The following is an 18,101-nucleotide window of genomic DNA, read 5'->3' as shown; positions in this document are numbered from 1 at the left end:
CCTTTATTATAAAAGAACTTTGCTATAAATATCAAGGAATGGAATGGAATGCCCTTACGCAACTCCTCTATCTCTTTACCAAAATGGTGACACTTTTATTGACAGCACTTGTGAGTAACACAAGCAATTTTTATTTTCTTTTGACAGTCATCGGTGAGGTGGGATAAAAGAGTGAGCATTGGTTCTTCGCTCCCCAGCAACCTCTCAAGTCCTGCAGAAGATCTACCTCCAACTCGTATCAAGGAAAATCATATCTTAGAAGGGCTGAAAAAACTGCAGGAGCAAAAAATATTACTTGAACCACCTTCAGTAATATCAAAATGGGGTTACAAAGATTGCATGAACTCCAACGAAGGAATTTATTCACCTGGAATTAAGTGTGGTGGCCATAATGAACAGGCTCATTGTAAGCCAATGGAAATGGGAAGTATTTGCATTGAACACAACAAAACTTTCTCTTATGATTCAGATTCACATGATGATGCAGATGATGACTCTTCATCCTTACTGTTGCTGCAGGAAGTTCCAAGCAAAGACTGCAGGACCTATTGTAACAAATTAACTCATAGCATTTCCGACAGCCTTTTTGACTGGGATCCCAACAGGAAACATTTGCCAGAAAAAAGTTCATTTTTTAATTCAAAGGAAAGACCTGAGAAGTTGACTAGTTTTGTCAGTGGATTTCAGGCAGAAGTAAAATCATGCACCAGAGCAAAGCTGCCTGAGTTACAGTTAAATCAAAGCCATTCTAATACAGGCTGGAAGGACTTTAATTTTCAGCTTTCAGACACTGATGACAATGAAGTGTTGGATGAATTGCATATAGAAAGCAGTGATGAAAAAAGTCCCTCAGATTTATTAGCAACTCCCTTTCCTGAGAAGTATACAAAGACCTCTGACTTGCTCAAAGTCACGGAGAATTCTCAGTTTGTATCTCCTGGCAAAGAAGAGAATCAGATACCTGCTCACTCAGACATTAGGCTGAAGACATGCAGTTTCATTAAACAACAAAAGGTTATAAAAAAGACCTCTTCTGAAGAGTGCATTATGGTAATATACGATGCTAAGGATGGTGAGCCAGTTGAATTCAGCTCACATCAGACTGGAGTTGTCACTGTTACAAGAAATGAGATTTCAATCAACCAGCCACAAACAACGTCCAGTGCAGAATACACTGAACTTATACCTCAGGGAAGAGCTGATTTGCAGCCAGGACTCAATGCTAGAAACTACACTGCTTTAGAACGACAGGAAGATGAAAGTGGGAAAAATACTCTTGAAGATAATACAGGGAATAAAAATACAGTTATCCCCCTGACCTGTGGTGAATCTTCACGCTGTGGAAGAGTGACACAGCAGAATACTTCACGACAGAAACTAGTGAAGCCAGTGTATGATGCATCATACAAGGGCAATTCAAACTCCACTGTGCATGCAGGAATCAATCAAAAGCCAAATGTAACTAAAATACCCAGCAGAGGTAAATTTTCTCCCCAGAAAACTCTGGTGACTGAGAGTGGGGAGGCACCTGTAGCTCTGTCAGTGGGCCCCACAGCCCTTGAAAAATCGCCTGCTCTGCCACCTGTAAAGCTTTCAAGATTCAAAAAGGCTCAAAGCCCACCTCGTCATTTTGATTCAAAAGTCGAATTTCAGGTTCCAAAGGCCCCTGCCCACCCCCTGCCTGACTTTAAACGTCCTGGCAGAGGAGATGGGTCAAAGCATCCAAAGAGTCAGAGTCCAGCACCACCACTGTTGCCTCAGCACCTTATAGAGCCCAGGAGCTATGGGGAACCTCCAACCAGAGACTCCCATTGTGATTTAGCTGCCGTAGAAGCCCGGTCTCCATCCCCACCCCTTCCTCCAGGCAGGTCAACATCCCTGTTGATTCGGCCTAATTATGCTAATTCTCCACCCCTAGCAGTAAAGTTAGGAGGAGCTGGTCCCACTGAAACAGCAAAAAATATACTGAAGTCATCTCCATTAAAAGGGACTGTGAACTCTGGCTTCCATAATCAATCTAGTCATGAAAAGCAAGCAAAAACTGTATCTTCTGGGGCCAAAATTGAATTATCTTACCTTCAAGAAAATGCAGAAGGAATTATGCAAAATAAATGCACATCTCAGCAATCCCACAGTGCATGCCAAGGACTTTCCAAAGTTTCCACAAAGCAAGTCTGCCCAAAAAACCCTAATCAGGTGGGTGTCCACAGGAGTTGTGAGTATTCCAGCACAGATTTTCAAACAGCCAGGTCCTTTTCTCTGGGTTGTCCGTCACTGGAAACAACTCCTTCACAAGACACATATTCCAGCAAAAAAAATATTTCCAGTGACAGTGGGTTGGATCAGCTACAAGAGATGACAAACATTCTCCCCACAACTCCTCAATGTCATACGACGAGCACAAGTGAGCCTTTGCTGTCTCAGGTAAACAATTTCCCATCAAGGCTGTTTCATGCCAGCGATGCTGCACATGGCTCTCAGAACTCTAATGAGAGGGGAATGAAAACCCGTCTCCCTGTAGGACTGAAATTATTTGTCAAATCTCCCCAGCTGCTCCGCAAGAGCTCTACTGTACCAGGGAAGCAGGAAAAAGACAGTATAAATGCAGCTTCCAAGGGTAATGTGAGTTCCAGTAGGTACAGGCAAAGTGAGCCTGTGTGTGTAACCACCAAAGGTGCAACAGATGCGGAATTAAAGGACTCCAAGTCTGATACTGAAGTAAAAAATAATTGTGCTGTGGGACTTAGCATGGATACAGCATCAGCTCATTCCCATGAAAGCTGCAACTTGGTGGTAGACAGAGGAGATGGATTAGAAAACAAATTAGTGAAGAGGTCTGTTTCTTCTAGCAACAAGTCGCACTTGAAGCCAGCTCTGGGCATGAACGGGGCGAAAGCTCGTAGTCAGAGTTTCAGCAGTCACACAGGGGAGAAGCCATCTGCCCCTGTGACAGAGGGTCTGGGGAAAGTACGGACTCAGATTATTACAAACACTTCTGACAGAGGGAATTCTCTAACGAGGCAGAACTCAGCCATGGAAGGACTTCAAATCAAGGCTACTCCTGGGGCAGCAGGGACACCAGAGGCTCTTTTATATACTTCTAAACCCACAGAAAATTCTTGTCGTAGACAAGGCTCTCTTGGAAATGTAAGTAGTTGCAATAGCCAGCATGGAAGCCCAAGCAAATTGCCCTTCAGATCATCTCAAAAAGTGGACCAGTTTCAGAGCAATTCCAAATGTGATGGAAGCAAACCATTTTCTCAGAAAGACGCACACAGTCTGTCTGTGCAGAGTGAGAAAAGCGCTGAAAGCTTTAAGCATGAAGCTCTAGGTAAGAAAAGTGTTCTGTCAGCAGAATTGGAGTTAGAAGCCTCGGCTGATGTCTCTTCCAAACAAATTTTGTCCTTCCAGAGCTTCGATGGAGTAAGGTGTCCGCATAAACTGGAAGCAACAAAGTCGCGAAGACAGCAAATGTCTTTAAAATTAGCAGAAACCTCTGAGAAGGTAAATGATCTTTTGAGTTCACCATCTCTGCAACCTACAATAGAGGAGAAAGTCATGTTATGCATTCAAGAAAATGTGCAAAAGGGTCAGGGACAAAGCAAATCCCCCACTGTGGAGACCAAACAGAAGACTGGGCCTTCTATAGCCAGTTGGTTTGGCTTCCGGAAGAGTAAGCTCCCAGCACTGAGCAGCAGGAAGACTGAAGTTCCTAAAACTAAGGTGGAGAAAAAGGATGCAAAAGTTTCAGGATTTGGAATTAAGCAGGCAAAATTAGAGAGAAGAAAAGAAAAGAAGAAAACTGAACAACACTGTGAAATAGAAAATGAAATTAACAGGAAAACAGACAATGGTGACATTTTATCTATGGAGAGCAAAATTACAAAGCCTTCCCAAGACCCTCCTGGTGAGATTGAGTGTGGACAAGTCCAAGGTTCTACCACAGCTGCCTACTCACCAAAAGACAGCTTTATGAGAGAGCTTTTAAACAGGTAAAATACCAGAACACAGTTTGGGATGTGTTGATGTCCATGTACCTATACAGATGGCCAGATGTGAATTTCAGTATATGTTCCTTTTTGTGCTAAGAATGCATGGTAGCAAACAGTAGGTGCACAATTGGGACTTTAATCTCTACAGGAAAAAAAAAAATTAACAATGAGATGATAATTTTGCTCATATTACTTTGTTAACCAAACCATTGGTCTTTGAAATTAAAGATAGGTGAGTTACATCCAAGCTGATAATTCAAATTATTCCAGAAATCAAGAATCTAGGCAGATGGTGTGTAAAGATAGAGGGTAATTAGGTACATGTTTCAATGTATTCCATCTTCCAGTACTGTAACCAGAAAACACATATTTGGTGACTTGTCAGAATTAATTACTTTTCCAGCTATCACAACCTTTGGTCACAGAAGAATTTCACAATTGGTATATTGTGTTTTCACGTTTGCCCCACAGCAGTCCCAAATATCATATAAATCATCACGTGTGAAAGGCTAAATTGATATACTACCTGAAATTGCAAGTGACAGGTTTGATCAAGGCTAGTTAGAAACATTTATCACTCAAAGGTCTAGAGACAGAAAGATACAGAGGGGTTACTTTAAGCATTAAAGGGATGGGAAAGTAGAGTGATTGAAGAAGGGCAATGCAATTTATCAGAGGAATCACTCTCTACCTGCAGAGTTGATAAGAAAGCAGCTCAGCAGACAGAAAGTGGATCAAATAATGTTTCCTACAGGAGTGTGTCGAAGGGCAGCTCCCAGGGCTCCTCTCTTCACGGCAACTCTATCAGCTCTCAAGGAAACCACAGGAAAAACAGCAACACAAAAGCTGATATGGAAATGCAGAATCAGACCCTGGTAAGTGCTTCAGTACATGCAAACATTATTACCTTCTTTTTAACTTCTGGACGTGTTTCTTATTGCCATTGCAGTCAAACAGGATAATAACTGTTTATATATAAGATAGAAAGATTTTGTGTAGCTAGAGGATTGTGAATTAATGCAAAAGTTGGCAGCTTGGCTATAGGCCACATTATACAGATAGTCATGAAGATTCTACTGCTTCTGCTGGCAATTCAATTCCAGTAAAGATGCATGCACAGTGATAGTCATACTGCAGTGGGGTGAAATAATAGGACCATTTTTTATTATTATTTTTTCTCCTTTACCTGAGAATTGCATACCAGTAAGGAACATTCCTCTGAACATTATAGAAGTCATTAAGCTTAAAAAGTGCGCTGCTGGTGTGGAAAAGGCAAATTATTTGACCCCATTTGGGAATGAATATTTGTCACTTAAGAGGGAATGTTCAAAAGCAATAACATACATTGGGTCTGTGTCTCACTTTGTGCCATTAAAAACCTCTCTGTTAATGACCTGTAGTTAGTTTTATACTTCAATAAGGAACTAACTGTACCTGATAATTTAATTTACTCAGAGAGGAGGAATGTTGTAATGTAGAAGAAAAATTATCCTGTTTTCTGTTAGCTGCTGGAGTCTGGTTCTGGACTAACTTTACTGCATTGAGAAGTGTTCACACAGAGTCTGGGATTGTAACCTACAGTCAGGCTGAAGGGGTGCCCTTCCTGGTGAAGCTCCTTTTAATTAACCTTAGAATTTAATGAGCAATGTCTTGCCTAGCAAGAGCCTTTCCCGTGATGTTTTAAAGTCAAGCACAAGCAGAACAGAGATGCTTTAACCCTATAGCGTTCTTTCCTCATTCCTGAGGTAGCTCTCTTGTTCATATTATTACAATTATTGTTAACCCTAACCACAATTTTAACGAACAGCCTGGAACTTGTGCCAAATATATTATAATATTTATTCTGAAGCTGAGACTGTTACTTTTGTTGTTCTGATAGAAGTGAGTTACTGAAGTGCAGCACATACAACAATTTCATCTGGGGGAATCTGAAATACAAATTCTCTGGGAACGTTGCAAACAGCTTTGTAATGGGAACTGAAAAAACTCTTAGCTTAGGGCTGGTGTTGAAGATGCTTCAGGTCAAGGCATTCCCTACACAGTTTCAAATTCAGGCAATTTTTTTTTTCCTTTTTTTTTTACCTTAATACAGATATCTTTGCTGGGAACATCTGCAAGGTCATTTTTCTTAAAACTTACAGGGAACATATGCAAAATGAATGTGTTTGAAAACTTTCCTCCTGACTCCTCTGGTATCATCTCTTCTTTGAAAATGTAGATGTCTCCTGCATTATAAAACCACAAATTATAAGCATATCTAAGGCTGTCCTTGTAGTGTCACTGAAAGGAAAGAGAGAGAATGAAAGTCTGGAAATGTGCAATATGCAGGAAATTCAATCCAACTGATCTAGAACTTAGATAGCAAAGCAGAGCCCCTTATCAGAGCCACTCAGTTTAACTATGCCCCATTTAATATGGTCCTGACAGCTTAGGGTATATCTTCACTGCACAGAAGTACAAAAAACTCTACACATTGCTTCTACAGTTTCTTCCCAACTTATTATTTTCTAATGCTGCAATAATTTGCTGTGCTTTTTGTCTGTCATTTTGTGAAGTCTTTCTAAATGCTGCAGTAATAGTCTTTTAGGCATATCTTAAAGAAACACACTTCATTTTATGAAGGAACTACAGAGATTGTCCTTAATGTACATAAATAATGGAGGAATGCTAATTATACTGTTTAGTTTTTAAGGAAATGTTAGTCATGGTGAAAAGGCATTGCTTCTTCTACACCATACCCTCTTTTGTTAGGAGGGAAACAAAGTATTTTTGTATGGTTTTTGAAGATTAAGTTACATTTATATGTTTCATTTTTTTGAGTTTCATATTGTGTTTACTGTGGCATGTAATTCCTGAAAGAAATATCTAGTGCCAAAAGACTGATGGCATCTAGAATAATGAGATTTAATACGTGCTTACAGTTATTAATGCTAACTTATGAAAGAAATATACCTTAAGATTCCTCAATATGTGGTGTTTCATCTTGTCCTCCAAACTTCTAAAAGAAAAACAATGCAAAGTCTTTAAATTCAAAGTTCATGAATCTTATTACTATCATTTCCAGTTACTCTTTGCTGTCTGCTTACTTTGAAGCAGATTGCACAGGGCTGGGAGATATCTGGGACTGAAAGCAGTCACATGCAGTAGAATGCCCTGTTGTGCATTTTTTTTTTTTGCTCATAAAAGGACAAAATTAATGCTTTTGGAGAAAACAGCATAAATCTTTTGAAAAGCCCTAGAGCAGGAAGATTTCTTTTCTTTTCTGAACAATGCAAAGTGCACTCAGTCATGTGTTTCAGTGCGGAAGCTGCTGTAGTTCCAAACTGCTTATCAGATATATACTGCTGCTTTAAATCCTGCCCAGAACAGTTGCTAACATAAATTTTCTAGCCAGATTTTTTTTCCTTTAAAAGCTATTTAATTTTTGATGATTAAATCACTTTTCCTGTGATGTGCCAGGTAAAGGCTTGAGGCACTATTATGCCATAACATATGCAGCGATTACCTCTGATTTCTGTTCATGCAAAGAGCGTTATTGCTGGACTGCCACTGAATTTATGGAAAAAGCAATGTTCCACCAGTGGTGGCCTTGTGCATTCACCTTCAGAGGGAGACTCTTCCCTTTAGTGTTCATCAAAAAAGCACTTTGCTCTACAGGCCAGCCAGCAGGAATACATAACACTTTAGCCTACACCGAGGATATTCCACATTCTCCAGTACTTTTTCATGTCCTTGGCTGGAGCTTAAGGTGAGATACAATCATTCCTGTGCTGCGCTGCTTCATTTCATCTTTGTGATTTTATTACAGCCCTGTGTGATTTAGAACAGCCACGAGCCTCACTTTGTGAGGTGGAAACGTGGCAGCAAAGCCAAGACAACAGGAGTTGAGTGTGGCACTCTGCGTGCGCAGTGTGCGTGTTTGGGGAACGCCCAGGCATCCATCGCAATATTGAGAAATGTCACAGCAGCTCTTGGCCATGCACTCTGCAAATGTGAGAAACTGTTCCACCTGGAGCTGCATGCCAAGTGAGCACTCAGCTCCTCATTTTGCATAGCCTGAAGAGAGGTGTTTTGTAAGAAAGAAAAGATGCAATCAAATCTCTAGGATTAAGAGATGATAAATGCACTTTTAAAAATCTAGGGAGCAAGTCTAGGATGTTTTACTTAGGCTGCTCACAAGAGGTCAACAGGGCTTGTTGTGTAACCCAGCAAGGAGGACTTACACTGTGATCAAAGATATGCCATGCAAATGATGATAAATTCCAGTGGTTTCGATTACAAAATGTGCTCTTGTTATTGTGAGCATGCTGTAAGCAGTTTAAAGCAGCGGAGAGTGATTAGCAAATCATTTAAGAACCCTGAGATATTGAAATCAATTTTTTCTGTGGTTCTGCCTTTTCTCCTCTCAGCACCTTGGAAGTATCTTTATTCCTGTTTGATGTAGGTAGCATGGCAGAAAAATAAGTCCTTGAAACTGAGCTGGGGCCACTGATGGCAGGTGATGGAGGGGGATTTCACTGTGTGCTAGGGACAGACTCAGATTATCTGTGCACCTGGGAAATAGGAGAGCAGAATAACAGGGCAAAGATACAGCTTTGAAAAAACACAGAATATCTGAGAGATTTGAATAACACAGACTTGAATACCACATACAGGCTCTTAGAATGCATTGTGTTCCTAAATGGATTTTTTCTCTCTGTCTAGTGAATAAATGCTTTTAAACAGAGGTGGAAATAAAACCACCAAAGTTCAGTGTTTGCAAACTGAACTAAAGAGATACCACACCATATATTAAGTTTTTATTTTGATGAAGTGCATCTTCCAATGGTATTTTTCATTGCTGCATGTTGTGATTTTGAATGAAATTAAAGTTGTTATCGTCAGATATCATTCATAGAATGACAGGTTATATATTCCACTCTTAGCTGCCGTGTAACTTTACTCTGATTTATTTCTGCAAAACATTCTGTAGTTGTCATGAAGCAACATAAACAGAGTCACAGATGTTCTTCACTTTTGTTGTTGCACTATATACAGGCTAAAGTAGTCACAGAAAACCTGCAAGAAGAAGAGGAGGACACCATGACCAGGACTACATGTCAGAGTCATGTGATAGGTACAAAATTATATTTTACACTGGATTTTATTGCTGTCCGTTCTCTTGTGAAAAAGACATGTTTAATTCTCATTACTTTGTTTGTTTGCCCCCTTGTGTCAGCTTTAGCCTTGATTTAGCTCCTGCATAGCCAGACTGTGGGTCAGTGCAGTGTTTGACTGGAGGGCCTTGGGATCTGGTTGTGAAAGGTCATTTCAGCCTCCAAGAACAGTGGGTTACACACAGTGGCTTAAGAGAAGGGCTGTTGTGTGTGACACTTCCTGTGGGAATAATCCTGACATACTAGAACTCTGTCATCCGCCCTTGAACTAGTAAAATTCAGAATAAAATTGAAATAGCAGAATAATTGCCGTGATAAACTAAACCACAAGGAGCAGCAGACAGGTGTCTGGTCAGAAGATCTTAAAGCTGTTATTGAAAATAAAGTTGTCTTTGCTGTAGAAAGTTGGTACCATCCATCCTGTCTCATGATTAGCATGTACTAATTTTTCATTTCAGTTCATGTAAAAAATATGTTATAGGCAATAGAGGACAAAACAGAAGTCTGAGGTTTGTATCAGAGCAGTCTGTCACTAATACAAGGAACTGGCTGAAAAAGAAAATTCACCTGTAGAAAATTCCCTTTGCAGACAGAGACTGCAGTAAAAAGTTTCATTAAAAAGTTAAAATCTGATTCCATTTTTTTCTAGCCAGAATCTCTTTCATTTCACTGGTACTGCCAACCCAGCAAGACCAAGCAGAGGTATCATGTCAAAACACATTTCTTTTGGGGGCAGTAGGAAAATGTTTGCATGCTTCATTGGCTTGTACAGCCCTTCCAGTCCCAAATTCAGACAAATAAACTCTGGCTGTGTTACCTGAAGGAAAGATCCCTAAACTCTTCCCTCTCTGAGAACTCAGCCATAACCTGGCTCCGTGACAGCAACTGAATAACAAGAATTTTATACAGTGTAAGGCTCTGAGGGCATTCTGTCACTACCCTGCAAACAGAAATTCATGCCTCTCATGCTGTGCATAAAGGATTTCTTTTCTGTTACCAGAAATTGCCCAGCAGAGAATACCTCACCTAAAATTATTTAAAATTATTTTTCCTCATACTGAAATAATTAATTTGCCTCCATCCCAAAAATTCTCACAACTTTGAATTATAGCAAATGTTTCAATTTTTTAATCTAGATACTGAAAAAAAACCCCAAAACAACTATTTGCGTAGTTTTGGGGTTTTTTTCATAAAAAAACTCCAGAGCATTCTTGTTGTTCATCAGTGTAATTGGTGGTTGTGGCTGAGGCCTAATTGCTATATTTTGATTTTTTTTTGTTATTGGGTCCTGTAATATATAGTTCTGGTGGCTTTTGAGAGGATTAATATTTTGCTCCTCCCTCAGGCATCAAATCTGAGTCTCTGACAGGACACAGTGGTTTTGGAGCAGGTTGTCAGATGCTTTTAAAATTCCTTGAGAGAGGTTCTGGCATTTTTCTGATACAAAAGTTTGCATAGAAAGATACTGATTTTTTTTCCCTGTTGAAATTTTGTGCTTCTCTCAGTATCTTGTTCCATAGCCTCACCACCCCTATAGTAAAGAATTTCTTACTAATTCCTAAATCCACTCTCCAGCAGCTTAAGGCATTCCCCTTGTTTCCCCAGAAAACAAAGTTTGCTGTGGGTTTTTAGCTGTATTTTAATGCATTTATTCTACTGGGTTTTATCAAAACAGAGATGAAGGTATAGCAGAAAGGCTATGATTAAGCAGGGAAAATGTTTTTTATGCAGCAGGAAAAGCACGTGTTCCTGTAGTTGTCACTAAAATAATTAAACTGACAGCAGTCCTGCCCAGTTAACCAATAAACAAGATACTAATAGCAGTCTTCTAGGTAGGTGTCATGTGAGACAATTGTGGTTCATCATGTTCTAACAGTGAGATACTTCTGGGTATGAATCAAAAAATGTGTAAAATACCAGTTGCTAGGTTTTTAATTGTCAGTTGCTGATCTAAACCAATTTGACTATTTTGCTGGCTCTTCAGAATTGCTCAGTTGAAAGAAAGCATCAGTGCCCAGTTATATACAATTTCCCTCCTCATATACTCATATCTCAGGAACACATAATCATTCCCATGTGAAGCAGTCATTATGTTGTGCTATATCATTCTTCAAAATACATTTAAACCATTTGGAAAGTTTTAAAAATGTGTTACACCCTGGGTGCTTTTGGTGGAGCATCTGTGAGGAATCCAAACGTGCCCCGGGAGCAGAGATGCTGCCCGTGCTCCCACCCCCAGACAGCAGGACCCCCAGACAGGAGGATCCCTTGGAAGTCCAGTCATCCTCAGAGCTCTTCCCCCAAGCCCTTTGCAATGAAGTAGTTGTGTTTTGAAAGAGGGATGAAGTGGAAAATGCTAAAGTACCTAGTAAGAGGAAGGACATGACAAAAAGTTGCCTTTCGTGTCATAACAGACTCCAGTTCAGACAGGTACAGCAGGGTCTTCAAGTATTCCTATAAATAAAATTCCTTTATTGAATGCACAGACGATGTGTCAAGCTCCTGACAGTATTGTTCCCCTGTAAACATAAAAAAAAAGGCACCTTTATTTTGCAAAGCAAAGGATTCTGTTCCCCTCCAGGGAGTGGAAGTGTCATTATTTGTCTTGAATTTCCCCATTGTCACAATGGCCCCAAAACGTACAAGACAGTTACAGATGGCACCTTTACATACAGAATGTAATAATTGGACATCATGAGAAGAACAAAGCGTTTGTTTTAAAGTTCAATATTTCATATTTCAAGTGCTGTTTCAAATTAGCTGCTACTCCTGGAAAAGTGTGATTGTATTAATTAAAATGCATTCAGAATTTTCATTGATAAACAGCTTCAAGGGAAAAGACAAAAATCCATGGCACAAGTAAACAAATGCTAATTACTGAAGAATTCATTCTTGCAGACAACTTCACATGGGAATACTGGAGTATGCAGCAACATTGTTTTTGAGAATACACAAATTAACAGGCTGTTTTCTTTTTGGGAATATATCGGTAATGAACAGGAAATTTAGTTGTAATTAATCATATCATTCTTCAGTGTTGGTATGAACCTCTGCTGAGGCTGAAGGGAAAGACTGAATGTGCCATTTTCTCAGACAGAAACACTTTGGTGATTTATCAAGCCCCAGTTTGAAATTTGCATGAAAATAATTTTTCTAGGTCCAGTTTCCTTGTCTGTTACCTCAAATGGGTGAAATTATGCTAGAAGAGCAAGTAGAATGAAATAAACTTTTTGCTAATGATCTACTTAAGCTTCACACACAGCCTCAGCTTAAATAGGCTGATGAGAAGTGTCTGGGAAAGATTCAAGTCTTCTTAAATTTATACTGAGGTTTCAATAAAAAGAAAGAGGGTTTCTTCTTTTTGTCACACAGATATTTCTATGTGTCAATATGTTTATTTTCCATAGTGGGTTTCCAGCAGGCATTCCATCCTTAGCAACATAAGGGAATCAAACACTTCTGGTCTAAAACACTGAAATTCAGGGAGTACATGAAGCCTGAGCAGTTCATCTGAAGGAATTGTTTTATTGAACTGGAAATCTTACGGTTTCAAATGTTATAATTCATATGTCACTGACTGAGCTAAAAGACCAGATTCGTGGTATAATAAAAGCCTGCTGAGTTTTGTCATCAGGGATATCACTGCTCGCAGATTTTTTCATCAAAATAACATCCCTGGTAAGAATAAAATAGATTTTAGCAATCTGAATAGACTTGAAATTTCTTGTGGGTTCTCTAGAGAGCAAATACTTGATAACAGGAGAATTGGGCAATCCAAAATACATCTGGGTGTTATTGGTACTGCCTGCTCCCCTGGAAGCACAAGGTGCTTCCTGCTGAAGTTGTGTGGGGAGTTAAACCCCTGAGGCAGGCTGGGGTTAGAATCCACAGGAGAAAGACTCACATTTCCTGGAAACAAATTACCTAACTGTGCATTGACCCCTGTTGTGTGTTTGGAGAATTCCAAGTGAAATTGAGAGCTGGACAAAGATTATGAAGATAAATGTAGCCAGAATTCTTGAAACTTTGAAGGACTTGGAACTAATATTTGTCAGATTTTCATTAGAGGTCCAGGTCAGTTGCTCTAAATGGATTCATCCAGTGTTAAATGGGAACCTCGTAGACACAGCAAATGTCTTCAGAGACTTAAAGGGTTTTGAAAAGTCTCTAGCTAGGTAGAGGGTTGGGCTTCCACACTATCAAAGCAACATTAAAAGTGCACTGCAGACTTAGGTGCTTTGTGCCAGAACAAAAACACACACTGAGGTCAAGGGATTCTTTTGTAGCTCTGCTGTAGCCCAGTGCTCAAATCCATTAAAGTTCTTGATCATGGTCTGCCTTATGGCAGGCTTTATCATCGTTTTCTCTGCTTTCCAAGAACAACCTTTCAGAAGGCTTTTGCAGCATAATTTAAAGGTAATCTGGTCAGAAAAAGGAAGAAACATTTTTTTTGTTTTTTTTTAAGATTTGTCTTGTTTAAGGGAGCATCTGGTTGAATCCCTTAGATGCTTCATGTTCCAGAGAGATAGTGAGTATTTTATATGTTGTGTTTTAAAATCCCCTCCTTTAAGCTTTATATGCAGCAAAGTGATCAAACTCCTTTTTTAGTAGAAACCAGGAAAGTCCTTCACAGCAAGTTTTATAGATAAATTGCCAGCTCCAGGATAGCAATTTTACAGATATACTGATAGCAAAGGTAGAACATGTAACTTTGCAGATAGAAGTGGGTTTGACTTCAAATGAAATGTCAGCATTACAATTATTTGTATTGACGTATCAAATACCAAAGATGATAACCTTGGCTTTTGTATTCTGATATTGTTTTATTCAGCACCCAGTAAGCATACTATGAAATTATATATATGATAATAAGAAAACACACTTCATGAGCAGACCTTTCCATGAGAAGGGCCTGCATTCTTTCTAGTGCTCCAGATAAATTTGTTTCTGTCTCCTCCTTTCTTCCTGATTCTTACATATGTTTTTCCCACAAATGGATCCATTTTCTTTCCTCACCTTTCTCCTCATGTTTGTTCACCTGCATCATTTGAAACTGGTGGTCACTGCTTGTGTGGACTCCCCCCAAATCCAGACTCTCATTCAGAGCCTTTCTGTATCCATACCAATAACCATTTCTAACCAACAGATCCTTGCTCCACTGCCATCTGCCCTTTTTTTTTCTTTTGGTTTCTTTCTGAAATCTAAATCTGATGAACACTAGAACTGAGAAATTATGTTTCACATTCCATTTCTGAATGTGCCATTTAATGTACATACTCTTAGTGCTTAGATATGTAAATTATCCAGTGTCTTATTCCAAGGCTTGCTGAAAACAATAGCAGTGCCTCTGCTTGTTTAATGAGCTCGTACCAAGTTTCCAATGAGAGAAAAAAAAATGCTGGACAACCCCTCTGCCAAACCAAACTCTTGGTTTTGTCCACTATTATGTAAACTACTAAAACTGGGTGTTTTTACTGGGGTACTAAGTAAACAGCTATTAAATTCATGTTTTCTCATTCTTGGGGAATTGAAATAGATGTGAAGGAAACAAGCCTGATTAATGTGGTAAATACATTAACTTTGACATGCATCATCCTAAAGCACATCCATTAAGTCTGATATATTTGAGCAAACACATTTACATTAAGAAACCCTCAAAACCTGGAGACAGATTATGTGAGGTCTGTAATGGATTTCTGAGATAAATGTAACAGGATAAGTGAGAGAGGAGAGATGGTGAGCAAACTTATCTGTGTTATAGCCTGTGCATTCAGGAGAGAGAGGTGATCCACATTACTGTGGAGAGGCAAAGGGATCAGCTACAATTTGCTTAAATGCCCAGCAAATCACTGAGTGCCTCCAATGCATGTAAAGAAGAACAATATTCAACTGATATAATGTCTTTTTACCTCAAAAGAAATCCTCTCTTGTCATGGAGTCTCAATGCCTGAGAAAACAATTTATCCCTGTCAGCATTAATTCCTTTCATCAGGCCATTGATAGAAGTGAAGAACCATTTAGCAATCATCACTGATACAGCAGTTGAGTCATTCATTTACGCATTTTCAGATAAAGGAAAATTGTTTGCTTTATCTTCCCCATCACCACTCAGCAAAGCTGTGGAATGCCTGGAAGTCTCTACACATGAGGTTGCTGTCTATAAAAGTCATCAAGCAAAACCATTTATTATTGAATCCATTTCCAGCCTGGGTCTGTTCCTATTTCACATTTGCAAAATGCTCCATTTTGATACAAGTTGTGATAAGGTATTAGATTTTTCCTTAACCCCCTATATGAGCAATGGTACAAGTATGCATGGACTTTTTTGCACATCATAGCAAAGCTGTTTTCCCAAGCCCTGTGTGCATGTGGAAGCTGAGAGGTTGGTGTTAGATCTGTAGGTGCTAGTTGTATTGCTTAGCAAGTATGTTAGAACCTTGAAATGGGAGTTCAGCATAGCAGATAACATAAAAATCTATCACTTGCTGTGTCTAACCAGCTTCCAAAGGGCTAGGTTCCCAATTGCTAGAATAATGATGAATTGATAAATAGTAAAATAAATTGCTTGCCCCAGCAATGTTGGGATCCAAACTTGTTCATTTAAAAAAATATCAAAACAGAACAAAAAAAAAAAAAGCCTCTAGTGCCACAAGTGTCCTGAAGGATGTGAGAGACCATCACAATCCTACTTAGCATGGTGTTACTGTACAGACAGGAGGCACGTTTGAAAATGCACAAACAGAACTGAGATCATCTGGATGAAAAGCACTTCCATTTGTACTCTGACTTGCCAAAATACCTCAGTCAGTCCCTCTAAATTTATACCATTTGCTGCCTCCATGCAATATCCCCAAAGCACGTACATTTCCATGGAACTATCAAGCACTATTCTTCCCCTTTTGTACTCCAGAATCTTCATTTTCTGATCCTTCAGGACTGTGGAAATTACCTGTGGCTGTTGTTTACTTACTTTTCTGAACCAGAGCAGCTAAAATGAGTCATCACTGATGGGAGATCTGGTTTAATAACTAGCAGGCATTGCAGGAACAACTCCCTGTCCTGTGTGCAGAAACATCCCCTTAGGCTGGAGGTCCTGCTCAGGGACCTCAGCAGTCAAGTTTTTTAAATCTTCCAGGTCATTGTCCTACATCTGTCCCTGACCAGTGGGCCATTTCTTTGGGAGACTTTACACAACATTTAGCAGTCCCATGCTGCTGTGCTGCAATATTTGTGTTGCTGAGGATGTGCTGTGGTGCTGCTGTTGAGTGGCCTTCCAGGGCAGTGTGCAGCAGCCTTAATTACCATTGCAGGTCTTGCTCATCAGAAATACTCACACCGGTGCATAAAGCTGACTAAATATCCTTTCTTTCTACTGAATTGCTCTGCATATTTTCAGTGGAACTTTACTGAAATAAAGTAAAATATTTTTTGTATGGGTGAGAAGGTGAACACGCTACACTGCAGAGCAGACAGTGAGAGAGGAGTGGTGTTCTGTGTGTTTGGAGCACCAGAAACAGCATGAGCAGTGTCAGCTGGGCTGTGTTCTTGACTGCTTTGGCACTTGGGCTTTGCTGCAGGGATTGATTTTGAGGTAATGGTCTGGAGGAGCCTGTGATAACAGAGTGAAACTTTCTGTGTGTTTTTCTAGTTGATACTTGTATTTTCGTGAAGATGATGGAGAGCCTTGCCAATGTGAATAATAAGAAACTAACATCCATTAATGTCTTCTAATTTATGTCAGCTTACCTTCTTTGCAGTCTGGCAAAGACAAATTATTTCTTTTTACCTTAAAGATAGTACACACAGCATTTGTCAAATTGCCAATTCTTCTACAGCTCTGCTGCAGCCTACTGTCTGGCTTGTCTTCTCTGTGTGGAGAGAATTAATATTTTGGATCAACACTTCCTTATTAGCCACAGTGATTTGCTGTTAATTTCCTTCTTTGTCATTGCATCTACTCTCCCAGAAATACCAAATTTTATCACTAGAATGAGAAGTGTGTCTCTTTATGCATTATATATAGGATACAGTCTAATTATTATTCGAGATACTGAGAATCTGCTGGTCTCATTCAGGCTTAAAATGTCAATTAAACAGGATGGCTGGGTTCTGCCACTCTGAAGTGAATGCTGCTGTGGTGATTTACTGTACTTTACAGTCTAGCCCAATCTATATTCATTTTTATCACTCAGATCAGGACTGTGCCTGATGATCCTACCTCTTACAGGATAGCACACACTGGTATTCTCCACAGCAGTATGAGTCCTTCTGTTTGAAACTTTTTTACTTTACATGTTTTTTTTTGCTCCTGGCAAGGGGCATCTGTGGATGTGTCTATGAAGCTTCAGTCATGCATTTCCCATTAATTCATACACCTGAAGTACAACTGAGCAAACTGAAAAGCATTTCTAGTGAGGATGTGTCATCTTAAACACGTTTCATCTGTGCTCACAGGGACTTTATGCTCCTTTTCTGCAATGAAATCTAGCATAACCTTCATGAAAAATACATTTTTACCTGAATTATCAGTTAAGTTTGAGCTGTATTGGCATATGCCTTTCCAGATTCTCACTCTGAGGACAGGATGACTATTCCTAATTTTGTTGCTGTTTTTAATTGAGTTTGAGCTTTGATTCATGTCTTCAGTCTGACACCTGAATTGTTGACATATGATTATGCAATTAATCATCATTGGAGATCATAGAAAAACAGACTCTTCAAAAAAATTCACTCTAAGAGAGAAATAAGCCCTATACAACTAGTGCATAGTTTTTAATACTAGATCAATTTCTCAATTTCTCAGTGTTCAGACAGTTCACTGTTAGGGAAGAAAAAGGAAATCAAGCAATATATTTACAGTAAATAATTTCCTTACTTCTTTTCTTTAACAAGGAGAGGTGCATTATGTTGTTTCAAAGCTGTTATCCTAATGGTGTTTTTGTAGCACCACGTA

At 39.3% G+C, this 18,101-nt stretch overlaps 1 protein-coding gene across 1 annotated transcript in view; it reads left to right on the top strand.

Moving 5' to 3' along the window:
- NCKAP5 (NCK associated protein 5) overlaps positions 1–18,101 on the top strand; it is a 195,031-nt gene that overhangs the window by 136,647 nt on the left and 40,283 nt on the right. Inside the window, exons 10-12 of the mRNA XM_063400949.1 lie at positions 148–3,992; positions 4,747–4,867; positions 9,030–9,108. Coding sequence (XP_063257019.1) covers positions 148–3,992; positions 4,747–4,867; positions 9,030–9,108 — 4,045 coding nt within the window. The remainder of the gene's footprint in view (positions 1–147; positions 3,993–4,746; positions 4,868–9,029; positions 9,109–18,101) is intronic.

This window comes from Prinia subflava, chromosome 6 (genome assembly GCF_021018805.1).
Source record: "Prinia subflava isolate CZ2003 ecotype Zambia chromosome 6, Cam_Psub_1.2, whole genome shotgun sequence".
NCBI classification, from domain to species: Eukaryota; Metazoa; Chordata; class Aves; order Passeriformes; family Cisticolidae; genus Prinia; species Prinia subflava.
This window is presented reverse-complemented; position numbering and strand designations above follow the sequence as displayed.